The sequence below is a fragment of the Lipotes vexillifer genome, unplaced genomic scaffold, assembly GCF_000442215.2.
Source record: "Lipotes vexillifer unplaced genomic scaffold, Lipotes_vexillifer_v1.1 scaffold239, whole genome shotgun sequence".
In the NCBI taxonomy this organism is placed as follows: domain Eukaryota; kingdom Metazoa; phylum Chordata; class Mammalia; order Artiodactyla; family Lipotidae; genus Lipotes; species Lipotes vexillifer.
In genome coordinates, this window is record NW_006769620.1 from 2718895 (window position 1) to 2739180 (window position 20286).

Below are 20286 nucleotides of genomic sequence, written 5' to 3' on the forward strand. Positions count from 1 at the left end.
AACCAGCATTTCCCTAAATCATTCGTTCTCAAACTTGGGCCAGGACTTGCTAAAACACAGCCAGCCTGGGGAGGGGCCTGAAATGTACACTTTCAACAGTTTCCCAGGTGATGCTGATGCCCTGGTCTGGGATCACATTTTAGGAATCACTGACCTAAGTTAAACCAACCGCAGAGCCGCCTTTTCAAAGTTATACCTTTTAATTTCCCTGAATTACCAGTGGTCCATGGAACACACTTTGGAAAACTGTGTAATGTCCTGCTCCCACCATGACTTAGCACCGTCTTGCTTCTGAGGGAACGAGGCTGGTGTCCTCTACGGCATGCAGATCCTGGCCAGTCCTAAGCCCTTCTCCAAATAGCCCTGATTTGATTCACCCCTCACAGCATCACTCTCACTTTCCTTCACTTTTCTGCTGGCAGCTACAGAGAGAAAAACACAACGAAACCCTCCATTTTCCAAACCCACTTGGCGATAAAATGTTTTCCCCAAGCGAAACTAAAGGAAAACTCCAGTCATTCAGGGTAAAACTGAATTACCAGAACCACGTGCAGGGCAGGAACGTGGTCTCACCAGCAGGAACAAACCTGGTAAAAACAAGACCCAGTGTCAAGGTTCATTCTTGGCTGCCTGTATGTGTATAAGAATAATGATTTTTGTTATTGAAATAGCACCTATGTATTGAGCAAGGTATATGCATTCAATCCCATTCCTCCAGCTTTCTCATCAGATTCTTGGAAAGGTACTGAAATCAAAGCCTACAGAGGCTGCAGAGTATAGAGGTTAAGCCCCAGACCCTTAAGTCAGATCGCTGGACGTGCTGTTACTAGCCTTGCCACCTTGGGCAAGTTATTTAACTTCTCAGGGGTCTCAGTTTCTTAACGCATAAAATGGGGACCCTGGTGGTCCTTACCCAGTTGGGTTCTTGCGTAGCATAAATGAAATAGGGAGATAAAGCTGTTTACATGTCACTGGGCAGGCAGCAGGGGCACAGTAAGTATTAGCTGTTAATGTGACAACATTTTCATGGCCTGAGGCTTGCCTTAAGGTTGCAGGATTGGTCAAGGTGATGAAGGAAGCAGGCTTGCTAGCAATGGAAGGACAAGGGACTGCAGCCTGAGCAGAGGCTAAGCCTGGACCTGGCTGGCCCCCACTGCACTGTGTGGATTTTGTCCATGTGGGCCCTGCCTCACCTGGGAGTAAGGCATGTGGGACGCCCCCTGGACCCAGGGATGGACCTCCAGACAGATGCTTCAGCTGTACCAGCTTGACTTAGGGATACCAAGTTTCTACTCTGCTTGTGTGTGAGGGGCAGCCAGACAGAAAGGGGGGCTTGGCCCGGTTGTGAGATTGGAGAGAACAGGTTGGCGTTCTGAGCTCCTTTACCAGTGATATTCTGTGTATCCTCAACTCATGACTGTGCTCAGGATGTGAAAGGGTCCTCAGGCCCCATCCGGACAATCCCCCCACTCCCAGAAAGATACCCCTTCTCAGAGCTGTTGTCTGGCCTTCTGTCCAGGAGGAGGTACCGGAATGGCCTTCAGAGCCAGGCACATTGAAGGGAGCCATTTAGGCAGGATGGGAGAGGTGCCCTCAGGTCTCTGTGCTGCTTTGTGTACCTGGGGGATGGGCAGGGTCCACAGAGAGCTGGAGACCTGTGTTTCTGAGGTACCTGGTCTTGGGGCCTAACAGTCATTCCTTATTCTAGGGGAAGAGCTGTAAATGGAAGAATTGCTTTGAAATTAAAAATTAATGAAAGTTGCATTACTGTGGGGGAGATGGACTCAGTTCCTATCTTTTAATCTTTTAGTTCATTTGCAACCGGTGGAGTTAAGGTCACTTGATAAATACCTGTGTGTGTGCACGCACATAGCAAGCATAGTATCAGTCCTCGTTTACCTACCATAAGCTGCCTCCTAACCCACAATTCATTTGTGAAAATCCAATTATCCACCAAGTATGAAAATCCTATTACAGCCAAGTAGAGTGAAACTACCTTTTATAGATGTGTACATTTTATTCTGTACGAACCCATAGAAGTTAGATGTTTATACATATATTCATATATATAAGTGTGATTCGGACTATAGTCGGAAAAAAAAAAATACTGTGTTTTATGGGCAGTTTCATCCCCAGCATACTCCAAAGAAATGCAAATAAGCACATTTCAATCAAAGATGTGTTGGCTTTGCTAAATTACATGAGTCAACCTACCTTGGTCATATTGACTGCAGAAAGCAGAGAAATGAGTGAAAAGTATGAACTATAGACTATTCTTTTTTTTTTAATAAATGTATTTATTTTATTTATTTATTTTTGGCCGTGTTGGGTCTTTGTTGCTGCGTGCGGGCTTTTCTCTAGTTGCGGCGAGCAGGGGCTACTCTTCGTTGCGGTGCGCGGGCTTCTCATTGCGGTGGCTTCTCTTGTTGTGGAGCACGGACTTTAGGCATGCAGGCTTCAGTAGCTGTGGCACGCGGGCTCAGTAGTTGTGGTGCATGGGCTTAGTTGCTATGCGGCATGTGGGACCTTCCCGGGCCAGGGCTCGAACCCGTGTCCCCTGCATTGGCAGGCAGATTCTTAGCCACTGTGCCACCGGGGAAGCCCTATAAACTGTTCTTAATGGAACAGAGGTCATTCATTTTAATTATATGTAATAGCTCAAACTCTACTAACAAAATATTTATAGAAAAGAGATTTCTAGAGGGCTTGCTTTAATGAAGAAATAAAAATGATTTCCACTTAGTGTTTCATTGTATGGGAGCGGGTGCTTCAAAAGTGCTGGAAAACGTACCGTTTTTCTCTGAAAGAGGCACTGTTTCCATGACAATCATGTTTATGCTATTCATTTTCTCAGTATATTTTTTTTATTCTGTGATAGAAATAAGTGTTAGTTCAGCCTTTACCTAAATCAAATTGAGTCCTAGTTAATGCAATAACATGAACATTGCAGAGCTAGTATCAGCGATTTTGTAATTACTCAGGCTGTTCCTCACCTCCATGAGAACAGGCTCTGATGGTAATCCACACATAAAAAACACCTTTATGACAATGATCGCTAATACTTACAGAGTACTACGTTAGGCCAACTGCTATGCTGAGCACTTTGTATGCTTTCTTTCATTTGCAGCAAACCTATAAGGGGAGACTCATATTATCCCCATTTTACAGATGCACCAGGAAACTGAGGTTTAAAGAGATTTTTTGTTTTTCTTTTTGTGTTTGTTCTTGCGGTATGCGGGCCTCTCACTGTTGTGGTCTCTCCCGTTGCGGAGCACAGGCTCCGGACGCGCAGGTTCAGCGGCCATGGCTCATGGGCCCAGCCTGTCCGCGGCATGTGGGATCTTACCGGACCGGGGCACGAACCCGTGTCCCCTGCATCGACAGGCAGACGCTCAACCACTGCACCACCAGGGAAGCCCTAAAGAGGTTATTAAAGACATGATACAAGCCTGAGGCAATCTGATCTCTGCTGCCAGAGCAGGAAGAGTTTGGGTAAAAAATAAGCTTTGATGAGACAAAAGACATCCCTACTATGTCAGCATCCTTAGGGCCACCAGACGTATACTTCAGCTTAGGGAAAAAGTTCCTGGCTAGAAAACCAGTTGTTCTGGCATCAAATCTAGTTGATAATATCAGACTAGCTCCAAAACTAACAGGGGTCCCTAAAACCAAGACCAAGTAGGGTGATAGAAATCGATCTCCCAACTTAACCTCACTCATAATCAAAAACATGCAAATTTTTAAAAGAGTAGAACTATTTTTTCTGTTTGGTTTTTTTCCTGCAAAATGGGAAAGTTTCTTCTTTTTCCTTTTCTTTTTCTTTTTTTTTTTAAGTGAGAGTATCCATTGTTTTCAAGAGACTTTCATAGTTTGACCATATGAATCAAATACAGCCCAAAGATATCCTGAAATGCATGCACAAGTATGGTTCACACCACTCTTTGTCCCAGTAGAGGAAAATGTAGAACACCTTAGATGCCAAACCTTGTTCAGCAGTCAGGGGTAGGGGGTGGCTCATATGACCTCGTAATTTTCAGACTGGGATATGGTGCCACAGTGAAACAAGGAGCTTTTCTTAGCACGGGGAAGCATTGAGGGGACTGATTAGCAGGGCCATCTGAATTGCAGTTCACCAAGAAGAGTGTACCTGTTCAGCCTTCTGCTTTCACTCATTCACCAGATGCGTATTAAAACCGTCATGAGCCACACACAGCTAGCTTCTGGAAACCCTCGGATTTTAACAAGGCACTGGCCTTGCCATCATGGGGCTTACATTCCAGGGGGAAGACAGACATAAAGAGAGAACTACCCCATGTTATAGGGTGCTGTGCAGCAGGTAACTGCGTCAGAAAGGTTTCTCAGGGGAAGTGGCCTCTGGGCTGGGTTCTGAAGAATATACTGGGCAAAAGTTGGGTGGTCCAGTGCACACAGAGAGGGCGAGGGAAGAGAGTTCCAGTGAGAGGAGTAGCATGTGCAAAGGCCCTGTGTTATAAGAGGCGTGTTAGAAGAACGACCCAAAGAAATGCGGAGGAGGGGGAGTAGAGAGAAAAAGATGGGACAAGACAAATCCAGACAGGCAGGCAGGGTCAGCCCGTACAAGGCTGGAGACCAGGGTTCAGCAAACTTTTTCTGTAAAGGACCAGCTAGTAAATATTTTAGACTTTGCCAGCCAAGAGGTAAAAACCATTGATATTATATATGTATTTATATGACAAGAGCAAGAACAAATTGACATAAAAATCTTAGTGATTTTAGTGATTCAATTCAAAGTGTAATAATAATTGAGTATAAATTTTTGTTATCCAGATCTACCAAGGAAAAGTATGAAATATTGAGAGAGGACAACATTTTGCTTAATTCGTGTTCTCTGCTGTCAAAATTGATTCTAGGGGCTTCCCTGGTGGCGCAGTGGTTGAGAGTCCGCCTGCCGATGCAGGAGACGCGGGTTCGTGCCCTGGTCCGGGAAGATCCCACATGCCGCCGGCTGGGCCCGTGAGCCATGGCCACTGGGCCTGCGCGTCCTGAGCCTGTGCTGCGCAGCGGGGGAGGCCACAACAGTGAGAGGCCCGCGTACCGCAAAAAAAAAAAAAAAAAAATTGATTCTAAATGTTTATCTGTTAATGCGGATCTGAAATGAGATTTTCTATACTTCATCTTTATAAATGTCATTTTGCAGGGATAGGTATTGCCAAATACTAATATTGTCCACAACCATATCATTTAAATTGACCATATTCATGCCTTGGCCGGCATTGGTAGAATTCTATTAGATTTTTCACTTGATACCTGCCTTTCAATGTGTCATTACATTACAGATGAATCACTTGTAATTGAAGGCGAGATGGAAGCCCCTCAATTACCTCATTAGATGGATTTTGAAATATGAAAATTTCCTTTGCGCTTACGTCCAAGTCCAAAAAATACTGCTGGAACTGTATTTCATGCTCAGAAAATATATCCACTATAAGTGTACGTGGAATAGCGATAAAGCTTCTTGTTTTAACATTTGACAGAGTGGGAAGTGTGCAACCTGCCTTAACGTGATTTATGATTCAAACAATGTTAGTTATTGAAATGACTTTACCACAGTGTAACTTTTGCCTATAAGTGCAGTTTTTGCCTTGTAATTTTAGCTCCCATTCATTAAGAAACATTATCAAGTCAGTAGCAAAAGATAATGTCCAAAGCCATTAAGTGTTCAATGACAGTGATTGAGAACAGTTCTTCTTGTTCAGAAAATTTTTAATCCCAGCCCTGAGCTCAAAATCACAGTAAAACTTTACCACTGCTGAGTCATCAATCTGCTGTGTGTTAGGATAAGTCAGGGTATTCAGCTTCTGGTCCTGACCCCAAATTTCCAAAACTGATGCAGGTTAAGTTTATGATAGAAAAAGAAGTTCATTATTAACACCACCGGTTCTGTAACACCAGGTAGGTCCATGTATTTTCCACAGTGAATAATCACAGGCTTTAAACATCGTACATTTTCACAAGCTGTAAATCGGTCCAACTAAAGCTTTTCCCGCTCCGCACATATTTCTTACCATGATTAGTCGTGAATGCATCTTAGCAGATTACACTTCAGTTTTTCTGCGCTAGTGTTTTCTCAACCTCTTTGAAATACTTCCACACGGACCATTCATGGAGACTAATTCTTTGATCACTTCAAACTCAGCTTGGTCTCCTCAAATAAACAACTGAAGAGTATCAGTAAAATCTATCTACTCACCAAAAGCCAAAGGAAACCACTCCAGTTATTTGCTTTGTTTTTTAATTGATTATTGATGCGGCTCCCAAATGTCATTAAATTGTTGAGCAACTGGTCTTACCAAAAGGATAACAGTCTTAAACAAGTTGCTCTTCTCTGGACACATTTCTTCAGCAATTACAATTAAACAAGATATCATTAACTCAAAGAAAACATTTATTTGTTTTGCTAACAAATGAGCCATTTGGAAACCTACACATTTTCCTCTTTTATTCTTACTCATTTTGATTTTTTATTTTTGTGAAGGATTACACTATGGTGAGATATTCTGTTCTAAGTTTTCTAAATTCTTGACCGTTGCTCTCCTGTGAGTTGGGAATATTGTGACACATGCTGAATGTGGTGATGTTGGTATATTGTATTCTTTTAGCACAGCTGCAGTGCCATCGCATGATGAACACAATGCTTTGCCATCTAAATGTGACAACAGAATAATCTACATGCTACTGTACCTTAGAAGTGCAATAGTCAGGACTTCCCTGGCAGTCCAGTGGTTAAGACTTCAGCTTCCAACGCAGGCGGTGCGGGTTCGATCCCTGCTCGGGGAGGTAAGAACCCACATGCCTCATGGCCAAAAAAAACTAAACCATAAAATGGAAGCAATGTTGTAACAAATTCAATAAAGACTTTAAAAAACGGTCCACATCAAAAAAAAAAAAAATCTTAAAATAATAAAGTGCAATAGTAAAGTCTACTTTTGTCTTCTTTTCTTGTTTTGACATATACTGGTAATAAAAGAAGCGCAAGAAAATATTATGATATAGCAACACTCATGGCACTCAGAACGCTATCACGTTACACTGTGTCACCGTGATGTGTGTGCAGGGTAGCAGCGTGAGGCTGCAAGGGCCATCTTGACCACTCACCCCTGCTGTAGTAACTTGAAAGCAGCCACAGACATGAGGGAAATGAATGAACGTGGCTGTGTTCCAATAAAATTTTATGGACCCTGAAATTTGAATTTTATATCATTTCCACATATCAAGAAATAGTATTCTCGGTTTGCTTCTTAACTATAAAATATAAATGCTGTTCTTAACATTGGGAGCTACATCAATAATCAGTTAAAAAGCAAAGAACTTCCCTGGTGGCACAGTGGTTAAGAATCCGCCTGCCCAGGGGACGTGGCTTCGAGCCCTGGTCTGGGAAGATCCCACATGCCACTGAGCAGCTAAGCCCACGAGCCAAAACTACTGAGCCCGCGTGCCACAAATACTAAAACCCACGGGCCTAGAGCCCGTGCTCTGCAACAAGAGAAGCCACCGCAGTGAGAAGCCCGCGCACCGCAATGAAGAGTAGCCCCAGCTCGCCGCAACTAGAGAAAGCCCACGCACAGCAACAAAGACCCAACACAGCCAAAAATAAATAAATAAAGATAAATTTATTTTTTAAAAAAAGCAAAGCAGTTCTTTTGAGTGGTTTCCTTTGGTTCTTGATCAGTAGGTAGATTTTACTGAGACTTTTCAGTTGTTGTTTATTTGAGAGGACCATGCTGAGTGTGAAGGGACTAAAGAATTACTCTCCATGAATGGTCTGTGTAAAAGTACAGGTCAATTACACTTCAGTTTTTCTGCCCTAGTGTTTTCTCATTCTCGAAGAGGATGTAATCTGCTAAGATGTGGGCCATACAAAAACAGGGGCCCACAGGCCATCATTCATCAGCCCCTACTTTAGACCATGGTGAGGATGTTGGGCCCCGCTTCTATTCAGAAGTGCTACCTAGTGTGTGTACAGGAATGATTTCCCTAAAAGCCAGTGCAAGCCCTGGAAACATACGAGCCAAGCAGGTGAACTAAGATGATGCATCTTTTTGCAGGATGGTACCCGGGTCGTAGGGAAATGCGGTGGTTACTGTGGAAAATGTGCTCCATCCTCTGGCACTGGCCTGGAGGTTCGAGTTTTATAGTTAAGGTAAGTGTCTGTCTGTCTCTGACTCTGTCTCATTCTTTCTGTAGCCTAATGATTAGCAGATGTGGGCGGGTCATTTGCCCCTAGGCAGGTGAAGCTGACTCAGTGCTATTTGACCTTTGTCTCTCCTGCTCATCTATCCTCATGTGCCTGAGGCCATCTGTTCTCCATTCTTGGACATGCAGTCCCTAGACGTCCTGTACCAGATTCCTCTGTAGTGCTTATTAAAAGTGCTGCTTACTGGGCTCCATCTCTAGAAGTCCTGCTTCATTAAGTCTCTGGTGGATCCAAGAACCTGTATTTTTAATGCAGGGAATTCTGATGCAGGTAACTCACAGATCACCCTTTGAGAAATACTGCCAAGGAGTGTTCCAAGTGTAATATAAATGACGTTCATTAAGCCCTGACTGTGTGTCAGGCACCATGCTGAGCGCCGGGCAGGCATTATTTCAGTGAATCCTCACCACAAAGCCACAGCCTAGGGCTGTTATCCTCATTTTACAGATGGAAGCTGAGATCCACAGCAATTAAGTAGCTGGCTTAAGGTCAGATGGATTCCCTTGGCAATAACCCAGGAGTGTCCCTACCCCAGAGCCTCTCAGTTAACGTACTCTTCCGCACGCTTGTAACTCACAGTGTGATCCAAGGACCAGCGTGATCCTCATCGCGCGGGAACTTACTAGGAGTGCAAAATCTCAGGCCTCATTCTAGACCTACAGAGTCAGAATCTGCCCTTTAACAAATCCGCAGGAGAGTCGTGCCTGTTAAAGTTTGACAATTCCTGGTGTAACTATAGTATGCCAGCAAGTTGTCCCTCTGCTGGGCAGAGGACTGAACTGATGACTCTTTTTCTCATCCCAGTGCCTTTTACGTACAAGGGCTCAGCCAACGCAGGCGACCCTCCTACAACTTCCCTCAAGCTTCCAGCAGCCCATTACCCTGTTAGGCTCTTCAGGATCCTGGCAAAGCAATACCTAGTTGACACTTATGTATCGGTGTCAGTGTTTAATTAAAAATCCATATTCAACCTTATGATCTCACATTAGGATTATTTCCACTTCAGGAGGCCACAGGGGGGGAAAAAAAAAAGAGAGAAAGAAAAAGAAAAAGAAAAAGAAACTTACTGTGTTAAGTAACTGAGATGTCCAAGCGGTGGTCTGACTTCAGGCATGGCTGGATCTAGACTCTCAGAGTCATCAGGACTCTTTCTTTCTCCGTCCATCAACAATGCTTGCTTCTTAAGTGGCTTCATTCTCAGGCAGATCATCTCCTCCACACCATGGTCCCTGGCAGTTCTAGGCTTACATCATCTTTACAGCTCACGGCTCCAAGTAAATGCTCATCTCCGGCATCTGTTCTGCATAAGAACTCTGGCTCTGATTTGTCACATGGCCATTTCCAAACCAATCACAGTGTCCAGGAGACTGGGATCATATACCCACCTAGAGTCGGGTGACTGACTGACAGCTTCATTTGGAAGAGGGATGGTTGCCAAAGAACCAGAAGGAGTTTACCAGAAAAGAGGGGAGAGAGGCAGGCAGAGTCAGCAGGTATCCATTAGAGATTCCCATTCAATATGTATTTTATATATTTTATATCCAATAAAGTAAATTTTATATGTATTTTATGTACAGTAACATTTGAGTGAGCACAGATACATAACATTTACGTGCATGTATAAAAAAGGCTAGAAGGAAATACAGCAGTATCTGAAGAACATTATCTCAGATTGGGGAATCACAGGCTGATGGTTTTTATTTTATTCTTTATACACCCCTGGAATTTCCATGTTTCTTGTAGCAAGTGTTATTTTTTAAATCCAGAGGAAATAGTAACTGTTATTTTCAAGTTCTATATGTAAAAATTTATGGTTTACCTTCTCTTGACTTATGTCATTTGAGACAGAAGATTTACATTTCCTGGTTGGTTCATTTGTTTTCAGGTGCTCTGAAGAGGAAGCCGTTATGGAATGGATGAAGGATAGTGATGAAATACCTCCACCTTAAAATTTGGGTGTATGTGTGTGAGCGTGTATGTGTGTGAGGACTTGTGTGCCTGGGTGTGTGTGTACATATGCATATATATATACATATATACACACACATATATACACATGTATATATGTGTGTGTGTATAAATGTGGAATATCCTTATGATGTAAAGTTTAATATTTATGTTTGAAATTATTTATTGTGATGTAATATTTTTGTACGTAAAATGATTCTTTTATGACTGCCTTTCACGTTATTTTGTCCCCTGCAGTCAGACCACTGCATTTTACGTACTCTACATTATATGTAGTACTTTGACAAAAGTGATCCTTCATTATCACGGTACACTGTTGTTTACTTTCTATCTGTAAATGTTTTATTGTTACTTTTTTAAAACCGTAATTTTTTAAAAAAAAACAACCTAGCCGCCATCAAGGTGCTACAAGAATCGTATGAGGATATATTTGGCATTTCTAGGAACGTATCATTAGCCAATCAGTAATTCAGTGATGTCACAGTTTGTACCAGCTATTAATTATGTTAAATATCTATTCAGTTTCATGTGATCTCTGGGAAAGAAGTCGCTGCCTTGGTGCTAATGTTATATGTATTTAAGTGATCATCAGACTCAGAAATGTAAACGCTTTTAATAAAAGGGAGAAGCTAAAGGACAACTTCCAGTGGACAGAGTCACTTGGAAAAAATAAGACCAACTGTTTACCCTTGCTTTTGGACATGCCTTTTTGGGAAGAGAGTTGGACTTTGTTCTTGTTGTTGTTATTCTTATCAATACTTTACTTCAGTTCATGGTGCCTTGGTCTCTCTGTGGTTAAATGGAGGGTCCCCCAAGCAGCTTCATTACAGAGTGACATTGAGCAAATGAGAGCCGCTCACTGTTTGGCCATGATATTCTGAAATGGTGTCTGTGTTAACAATTGCGACAGAGGATGCACGGGGTCGGGGTGACCTTCGACACCCAAAACCGGATTCTCAGTCATCAGGATTGACTTTTGTATGAAAATATTAGCTGGTGACTTGACGCCTTTGAGCCCTGAGCCTGAAACCCTGCCAGTGTCCATGGCTGCTGCAGTAATTGGTAGCATTTATGAGAAGAAATGAACTGTGGAGTACAAGATGCCTGAGGCTTTCTCATCGCCCATTCATCTTTGGAGTCCATTCATCTTTGGAAGTCCTGTGTTTTTCTCCTTTCCAAAATGGAAGTGCCAAAGCCGTGGTCCTTCTGCCCTTCCAGCCTGATTGAAGAAAGGTCGTGGCCCATGTCAGACACTCGATTTGAGAAGCCCTCCCATTTCCAAAAACCAAAGAGATTAGGAGAAACCTGGCAGTATTCCCCAAAGCCAAACAAACTCCAGAGTGCTCCAGGAAGTTATATCAATATATGAATAAGTGTTATCCTCCATTATTAATACATTGTGAAAATATACTTTGAATAAATACCATGACCACATCCAAACATTTGTGTTTCACATGGTTTCGGGACTGTTGATTCAAATTGGAATGAACATATCTCTAGTTTTTAAGATTGCCAGATTGAGAAGAAATGCAGACTTTCTTAATCCCATTGATTGTGTTTGCCATGCTGGAGACAGACAAAGGATGGGGACTGTCCCCAAGGTTTGTCTTTTCATCACTTAAATCAGTTGAAGTGATTATTCTGAAACTCAGAGACAGAAACCTCTTGTTTGTGTGATGGGGAACAAGTGAGCAAGCAGAAGAGGAGATTTAAGTGGGGTTTGGGGGCTTAATTGTTAATATTATGTAACAGTAGTTTCTATTCTAGAGACTGACGGTGTCCTGGGAATTGAGAGCTTTCCAAAGAAATCTAATGAACAGCTAATAGTAAGTGAATATCCACCATATGCCGGGGCCCTTTACTAAATTGTTTTAGCTCATTCGTAGAACCACCAAGTGGAGCAGGTAATAGACTTACCATCATGTTTTTATAAGGAGACAGAGCCTTCAAGATACACATGGGCCCAAGGTCACATACAGTGAATAAGTGACAGTCTCAGAAAGAACTTCGGCTCTGATTGGGTTACATGACTACTTCTGGACCAATCACATTGTCAAGACGGCTGGGATTACGTGCCCACCTAGAGGCACGTGATCACCAACTTCAGCTGAAAGACCAGCTGTCCCAGAAGAGAGGGGTTTTGTTACCGGAAGAGGGTAGATGGTATGGAGACAGGCAAAAGCAACACATATCCACAGGAGATTCCGTGTGTGTGTATGTGGTTGCATGCCCATGCATGTGTGCAAGTATAAAATCTCCAAATCCCATAGCTCACACCATAGTTCCATAGTTCCTTGTCACCCCTCAGCTTCATCTGAGACTTGGGTTCTAGTCCTTTCTCTGACATCTAGTAACTGTAGCATCCTGAACCCTAGTAGGATAAAGATCTGTAAAATGAGGCTACTGAAATGCTTCCTATCTACCTTGCGGGATTGTGTTTTCTATAGCTGCACTCAACATATGCATCAGCACATTTAAGCTGACAGCGTGAAAGCCATGGGTTCTGTATCAGTTAGGAATTGTGTTCAGCTGATAATTACAGAGACCTGAGTGCAATGGCTTACACGTTAAAAAGTGTATTTCACTGTTATATTCAAGAGGCCTGGAGATAGGCGATCCAGGGCTGGTATGGCAGCTCCACAAACTCCTCAGGGACATAGTTTCTTTATCTCCTTCTCTCCTCAGTCTTCCATATTTCCATATGGCTGCTAGAGCTCCAGCAATCACTCCCAAATTCTAGGCAACAAAAATAAAGGAGTGGGGGAAAGGGTAAAAAGTAGCCTGGTCCCAGCTTTCTACTCTTTGAAAGAGGTTTTCCAGAAACCTCACCCAACAAATTCCACTTATATCTCCTCAGCCAGAATTGAGTCCTGTCTTACACCTAGGCTGCAGAAGCAGTGGAGAATTAGGGTTATTTCACAGAGTATATTTGCCAAACTAGATAAAATGAGGGATCTGTTCCCGGAAGACAAAATAGACTTAAGAGAAGGCACTAGAAGTCTCCACAACAGGTTCAGCTACACTGACAAGAGGGAATGGTTTGGAAGCAATTATCATAAAGTAAGCAAGAGATAATAGGATCTGGGCTGGAGATGTGACCATTGTAATGGTAGAAAATTATAGAGTGATAGAGGTGGTAAAATTAGCAGGAGTTGAGAGTGGGTAGATTCAGGGTGGACTGTGGGAGAGAAGGCACTGATCAGAATTCAAAGATGAGGTTTCATTTGCCTGAAAATACAACCAGGGTGATAGAAAGATGAATGTTTGGATGGGTGAATGCACAGATATAATCTATTAGATTCTGTTCATTCTTTATATCTTTATAGCACCATACAGATTAAATATTGTCTTTGTGTTCTATTCACTATTTATCCAAATAATATTTATTGCACATCTACTAATTTCCACTCACTGTTCTAGGCACTAGGGATGCAGCAGTGTACAGTTGATCCTTGAACAGCACGAACTGCACAGGTTCACTTAGGCGTGGATATTTTTCAATAGTAAATGCTACAGCACTACATGGCCTGTCATTAGTTGTATCTACAGATATGGAAGAACTGTGGATACAGAGAACACAATAAGTAATAAGTGGATTAACCCCCGTGTTGTTCAAATGTCAGCTGTATTAGGGTACAGGCTAAGAGTCTGTGTCAGTCCGCTGGGGCTGCCATAACAAAACACCGCAGGGTGGGTATTGTAAACAACAGAAATGTATTCTCTCATAGTTCTGGAGGCCAAAAGTCCAATATCAAGGTGCCACGAGGGTTGATATCTGGTGAGGCCTCTCTTCCTGGCTTGTAGATGGCTATCTTCTCACTGTGTCCTCTCCTTGGTGTGAGCATTGAGAGAGAGAGAGAGGTGTGTCTTCCTCTTCTTATAAGGATACCAGTCCCTGTTGGATAGGGCCCCTCCTTTATGACCTCATTTAACCCTTATAATCCATATCTCCAAGTTCAGTCATATTTGGGATCAGGGCTTCAACATATGAGTTTTGGGAAAACACAATTCATCAGTTCATCACAGAGCTGTAAGAAAGAGACCCCAAAATAAGACTGACATTTATTTTTCTCTCGTTCGCCGTGTAGAAGTCAGCAGGCAGCTGGGCCTGGTACGTGACTCTGTTCTGTATGTCTTCAGAGAACTTGGGCTCCTTCTGTTTTGTGGCCTGGCCTTTCTCGAGGTGTTGTCCTTATGTGGCTCATCCTCACTATGTCTGTGTCCAGTCTGCAGGAAGGGGCCAATCATTTTCAGGCAGTACCTGAAAATTAAAAAACGACTTTAAAAATTGTTTTTTAATACTGGAGTATAGTTGATTTACAATATTGTGTTAGTTTCAGGTTTACAGCAAAAGTGATTTAGTTACACATATACATTTATCTCTTTTCCAGATTCTTTTTCCATATAGGTTATTACAGAGTATTGAGTAGAGTTCCCTGTGCTATACAGCAGGTCCCTCTTGATTATCTATTTTATATATAGTAGTGTGTATGTGTTAATCCCAAAGTCCTAATTTATCTTCCCCACTCCCACCTTTATCCTTTGGTTACCAGAAGTTTGTTTTCTCAGTTTCTGTTTTGTAAATAAGCTCATTTGTGTCATTTTTTTTTAGATCCCACATATAAGTGTTATCATATGATATTTGTCTTTCTCTGTCTGACTTCGCTTAGTATGATAATCTCTATATTTACAATTTATTAGCAATTGCTTAGATGCAGAGCCTGATTGAGAAGCAAGAGGAAATGTGCTCTAGTTGGCAACCATGTGCCCCGCTAATGCTGAGTGGAGGTGGGGCTTCCATGACTAAAAAGAAGGAGGGAAGGATGGCCCCTGGGCAGATTAGCTGCTCTGCCACAAGCAGTGAACAAGACCCACAAGAATCTCTGCCCTTCAGAGCTTACATTTTAGTGGTGAGAGCTGAGAGAGAAAATAAACAGCTAGACAAGTAAGGCACTCTGCACTTCTTTTCCAGTGATAGATCTGAGCGTATCTTCCATGATAGCCACCCATATACCATGGTGGCATGTCATGCTGCTGCCTGAATCCCAAGAACTTCCATACCCCAAAGCTTTCACACGTGTCTGTTTTTTGTTGTTGTTGTTGTTGTTTTGCGGTACGCGGGCCTCTCACCGTTGCGGCCTCTCCCGTTGCGGAGCACGGGCTCCGGACGCGCAGGCTCAGCGGCCACGGCTCACGGGCCCAGCCGCTCCGCGGCATGTGGGATCCTCCCGGACCGGGGCACGAACCCATGTCCCCTGCATCGGCAGGCGGACTCTCAACCACTGCGCCACCAGGGATGCCCCGTGTCTGTTTTTGCCTTAGCGTGTCAATGTTTCTTTCTCTTCTGATTCATACAAAAGTAATAAAGAGTAAGCAAAACCTAGTATGGTAAAGAAGTACCAGAGGGAGAAATAGAGAAGGGAAAAGAAGGAAGGATGCCCGGCGCCCCAGGGTGAGCCTGTTGCTGTTTTAAACAGGGTGGCCAGGAGTTTCTTCTTTATGAACTTACATAGCTCCTAACAAAGCCCTGGATCACCAGAAAAGCCTGGCACCAACCGCAGTGGGTGTGGAAACTCTCTCTGCCACCGACAGATGGCCTGAGAGGTCCTGCCCTGTTATTTTAGTATCAAGTCTAGGCATTTTGCGCTATTAAACCTGCAGTTTATTTCTGCTTATATTTTAGAGGTGATTTTTCAGGGTGTGCATAAAACCTTTAGAGGCCCTAGGGCCTAAAAAGTTTATGCTACTCCCCTTAAATATGTACCTCAGACCATGAGTTCAGGGTTTTTTTTTTTTCCCCCATGAAGTCTATTTTTTTAAAATAATACCAAATATCAGTTTTTCCCCTGAAACCTTAAGACCATCTTTGGTGTAGCCCTAGGCACGTGTTTTTTCTGTTCAGTAGGTGATACAGCCAATTTTATGGCATTATTAATTGCAGTGATTTCTGATAAGGGCAGAAGGAGCAAATATTTAAAGTGCTAATAAAAAGGGCATTCAGTTACAAAGGAAAGAAGATAAAATTCCTATATAACATACTATGTCACTTTATTAGTATTTAGAATCAAATGCCTTTCAGGCTGTTGATAGGAGAGTTACAGTTAGATCAAATGGTGTCTGTATGTAGAAAAGACAAATATTCAGTTTATTACATTTACAAGTTCAAAAACCTAGCTCTTCGTTAAGCTTTGGAGTTTAGCTTACAAATCCTATTATTTTACTTATTTATCAGCCTACTTTTTAACAATTACTTTTTAAAAACTTTTGAACAATATTTTCTCCATTCGTCACTTACTCAACAAAAAGCCTTTAAATATTTTATACGTTATTTATATATTTAATGAAGTTTTCCTGTCTTAAGCCCTTTAATTATCTGACAGAAGTAAATATTTCTGAGTACTTAGATAATTTTTATAAATATAAAAATATAAATATTACGTAAATCAGTGACCTTAAAGTTCTTTTAAATACTTCTAAGTGGCAAGTTGATTTAGAATGGTTTTAACTTAAAATTACAAATGAAAATCAAGTACTCAATGACATGTTTATTTGGTTTTTTTTTTTGCGGTATGCGGGCCTCTCACTGTTGTGGCCTCTCCCATCGTGGAGCACAGGCTCCAGACGCGCAGGCTTAGCGGCCATGGCTCACGGGCCCAGCCGCTCCATGGCATGCGGGATTCTCCTGGACCGGGGCACGAACCCGTGTCCCCTGAATCGGCAGGCGGACCCCCAACCACTGCGCCACCAGGGAAGCCCTGGCAGGTGGATTCTTAACCACTGTGCCACCAGGGAAGCCCTCAATGACATGTTTTAAATTGGCCTCATAAGCTACTACTCTAATATTTCAGATGTTTAAAATTATGACAATTACATAAGCTATCAGATTTTCACAGTACCTAAAACCAAAAATCTTAATAGTGGTTCTGATTCTCTTAGACATTTTTTTTTTCTCTTAGACATTTTTATATCCTAAATCTTGCTCTTAGCGTGAATAAAAGTTGTGAGCTCATCCAACTGTTGTAAAAACCAGAGATTCCCCTCGAGCTTAAGAGTTGGAACAGCAGAGACTGGGATGGTTTTTCTCACTCCATCTAGGGAAGACTTGTGTATTTTTTTTTTTTTTAGGCTGTAGATGCTCTTTAATGAGAATTAAATAGGAACAGGTGGGGATTCGATAGAAAACCATGTCAGCAAGGCCCTGGGATTCTCCCCAAGGCCGCCGGGCAGGTCCTATACCAGCCCTGCACCTGTCTTCTGGGGCTCCTGGGGCACTCGCTGCTTCGGGCTGAGGCCTGAGTCCCTAGAAAGCCGGAGTCCTCTGCCCTGCGCCTCTTTATTTCCTGTTGCTGCCATAACAAATTACCTCAAACCAGACTTAAAACAACATAGATTTATTATCTTATAGTTCTGAAGGTCAGACATCTAAGGTGGCTTAGCAGACCTGCATTCCTTCTCTGTTCTCTAGGGGAGAATCTGGGTCCTTGGCTTTTCCAGCTTCTAGGGGCTGCCTGCATTCCTTAGCTGGTGGACCCTCCCCTCATCTTGGAAGCCAGTAGCGTAGCATCTTCCAGTCTCTCTGTCCCCTTCTAATTCTCCTTCCTTCATCACATCACCTTTTTCTAACTCTGACTCACTTGCCTCCTTCTTTTAAGGATCCTTGTGATTGCATTGGGTCCATCAGGTAACCCTGGATGATTTCCCTATTTTAAGATCCTTACCTTGATATCATATCTGCAAAGTCCCCTGTCAAAAGAAAGGTCACATATTCCCAGATTTGGAAATTGGGATGTGGACATCTTTGGGGTGGGAGTGAGGGGTCATTATTCTGTCTACTACATTTTCCACACATATAAGGACTAGAGAGATTGGCCAGATGCTGACGTGATTGTCCAAACTCCCAATGAGCCACACTGACCTTTACGTCAGTGAACCTCACCTTCAAGATAGGGATGTTCCCATAGCCCATGTTCCTGGATTGAAATTCTACATATTACCTGATTTTTCCACCGGCATTCCAAACTCTATAACGGTTAGATTGCTTGATTGGCTTTTGCATGTGGCCCTTATATATATAGACATCTTCCTGTCTTGGTCCAAAGACTGGAACTTGGCAAGAATTTTGTGCTTTTGCATATGCTTCCCAGGACATAGAATTCTTATGGTACTAAAGTGATGGTGCACTGAATTCTGAATCTCTCTCATGCTTGGATAGATCTGACGTGCCGTCAGGGCTTATAGGGCCATCTTTATGTTATAACAGCCTTTTAGGACATGAGCCATTATTAAGTATAGAAACTTTCATAGGTACCCTTGGTAACAGTGCCTTCTTCATCTTTCTTGATAAGCCAGGATATCTCTTCAGTGCTTGGTGCTAAGTTTCACAATACCGTAGAATGGGTACACATCTGGGAGCCTTCTCGACCCCAGCATACTCTGGGCCAAGGCAGGAGACTTCAGGGGGTCCCTTTGTGGTTTGTGGGCATACCACCAAGCTTAATCGGTATCCTTAGGTGTGGAACCTGAGACTCTGCCTTTTAACAGGCTCCCCAAGTGATCCTGTGCAGGCTAGGGAAAGCTACCTTTCAGAGCATCTGCTTTCATGCAGCAGTGAGGCTGTCCAGGCAGTGTCAGTTTCCTTCACCCTGTCACCCAAGCACTTCGTATTTGTCCTCTGTGGGCATGCAGTCGGCACCCATAAGCTCTAGAACAAGATGGAATGGCTTGTCTTGCTTCCCCCACTCCCTAGCCGTGTGACCTGGGACAAGACTCATACACTCCCTGCCCTCCCCTTGCTCTTCAGTGGCATGAGGGATAATAATGGTACCCACGTCACGTGGTTGCTGTGAGGCCTTAATGTGCTCCTACCTTTAAAGCACTTGGAACACTGCCTGTGTTAAGTACTCAGTATCTCTTAGCTACTAGAAACTGACTAAATGCTATAGAAACCATGGTTTAATTTGGGAAGGGCTACTGTGGGAAAGGTATGAAGGTATTGGCCCACACTCTTACCTCCACTCCATGTCCTAGAGTTGAGAAAACTAGGTTTTCACGGATGTGCCTTCCTCAGGCTCCACTTGTTCACAAAATACCGTAGTTCTTTCTGTTTCCCTTCCCAAAATGTAAATGAAAGCTGTGTATCAGAGGATACTGTCAGGGCTAGAAGGGGCCTGAAAGGATATATAGATCAACAACAATAATAGTAACTATATCCCAAGCATCATAAAACTGCATTTATTGAGCATTTACTATGTGTGATGGTTAATTTTATATGTCATTTTGGCCAGGCCATGGTACCAAGTTTTGAGTCAGACACCAGTCTAGTTGTTGCTGGGAAGGTATTTTTCAAATATGATTAACATTTAAATCAGTGGAGGGACTTCCCGGTGGCGCAGTGGTTGGGGGGTCCACCTACCAGTGCAGGGGACACGGGTTAAAGCCCTGGTCGAGGAAGATCCCACATGTTCCACACGCGGAGCGGCTGGGCCCATGCGCCACAGTGGCTGGGCCTGCACTCTGGAGCCCGCGGGTCACAACTGCTGGACCCTCCTGCTGCCGCTACTGAGGCCCACGTGCCTGGAGCCCGTGCTCTGCAGTGGCAGAGGCCACCGCGGTGAGGATCCCGCGCACGTCAACGAGGAATCGCCCCCAGCTGGCTCGCTGCAGCTAGAGAAGAGCCCGTGCGCAGCAACAAAGGCCCAACACAGCCAAAAAAAAAAAAAAATCAGTAGAGTTGAGTAAAGCAGGTTACCCTCCACACTGTGGCGGAGCCTCAGCAATCAGCTGAAAGCCTGAAGAGAAAGAGTGAGGCCCCCTGAGGAAGGAGTTCTGCCATCAGACGGCAGCAGCAACTCTTGCCTGGTTCTGCAGCCTGCAGTTGCAAATTTCAGATTTGCTAAACTTCACAATTGCGTGAGCCATAAAATAAATCTCTTCCCTAAATAAATCTTTCTAGATAGATAGATGACAGATAGAATATTAAATATTATGTGTCAGAGAGATATCCATAGCTATAGGTATATTCCATATTTATACCTATGTATAAATATACCTCTATTTCATATTGATATCTATAGGTAGATATCTCC

General features: G+C 43.1%; 1 protein-coding gene across 1 annotated transcript in view; it reads left to right on the plus strand.

Annotated features, from left to right (window-relative positions):
- ADAMTS9 (ADAM metallopeptidase with thrombospondin type 1 motif 9) overlaps positions 1-11025 on the plus strand; it is a 172673-nt gene extending 161648 nt beyond the window's left edge. Inside the window, exons 39-40 of the mRNA XM_007445670.1 lie at positions 8085-8179; positions 10119-11025. Of these exons, the coding sequence (XP_007445732.1) occupies positions 8085-8174 (90 nt within the window). The 3' untranslated portion in view covers positions 8175-8179; positions 10119-11025. The remainder of the gene's footprint in view (positions 1-8084; positions 8180-10118) is intronic.
- The last annotated feature ends 9261 nt before the right edge of the window (positions 11026-20286 follow it).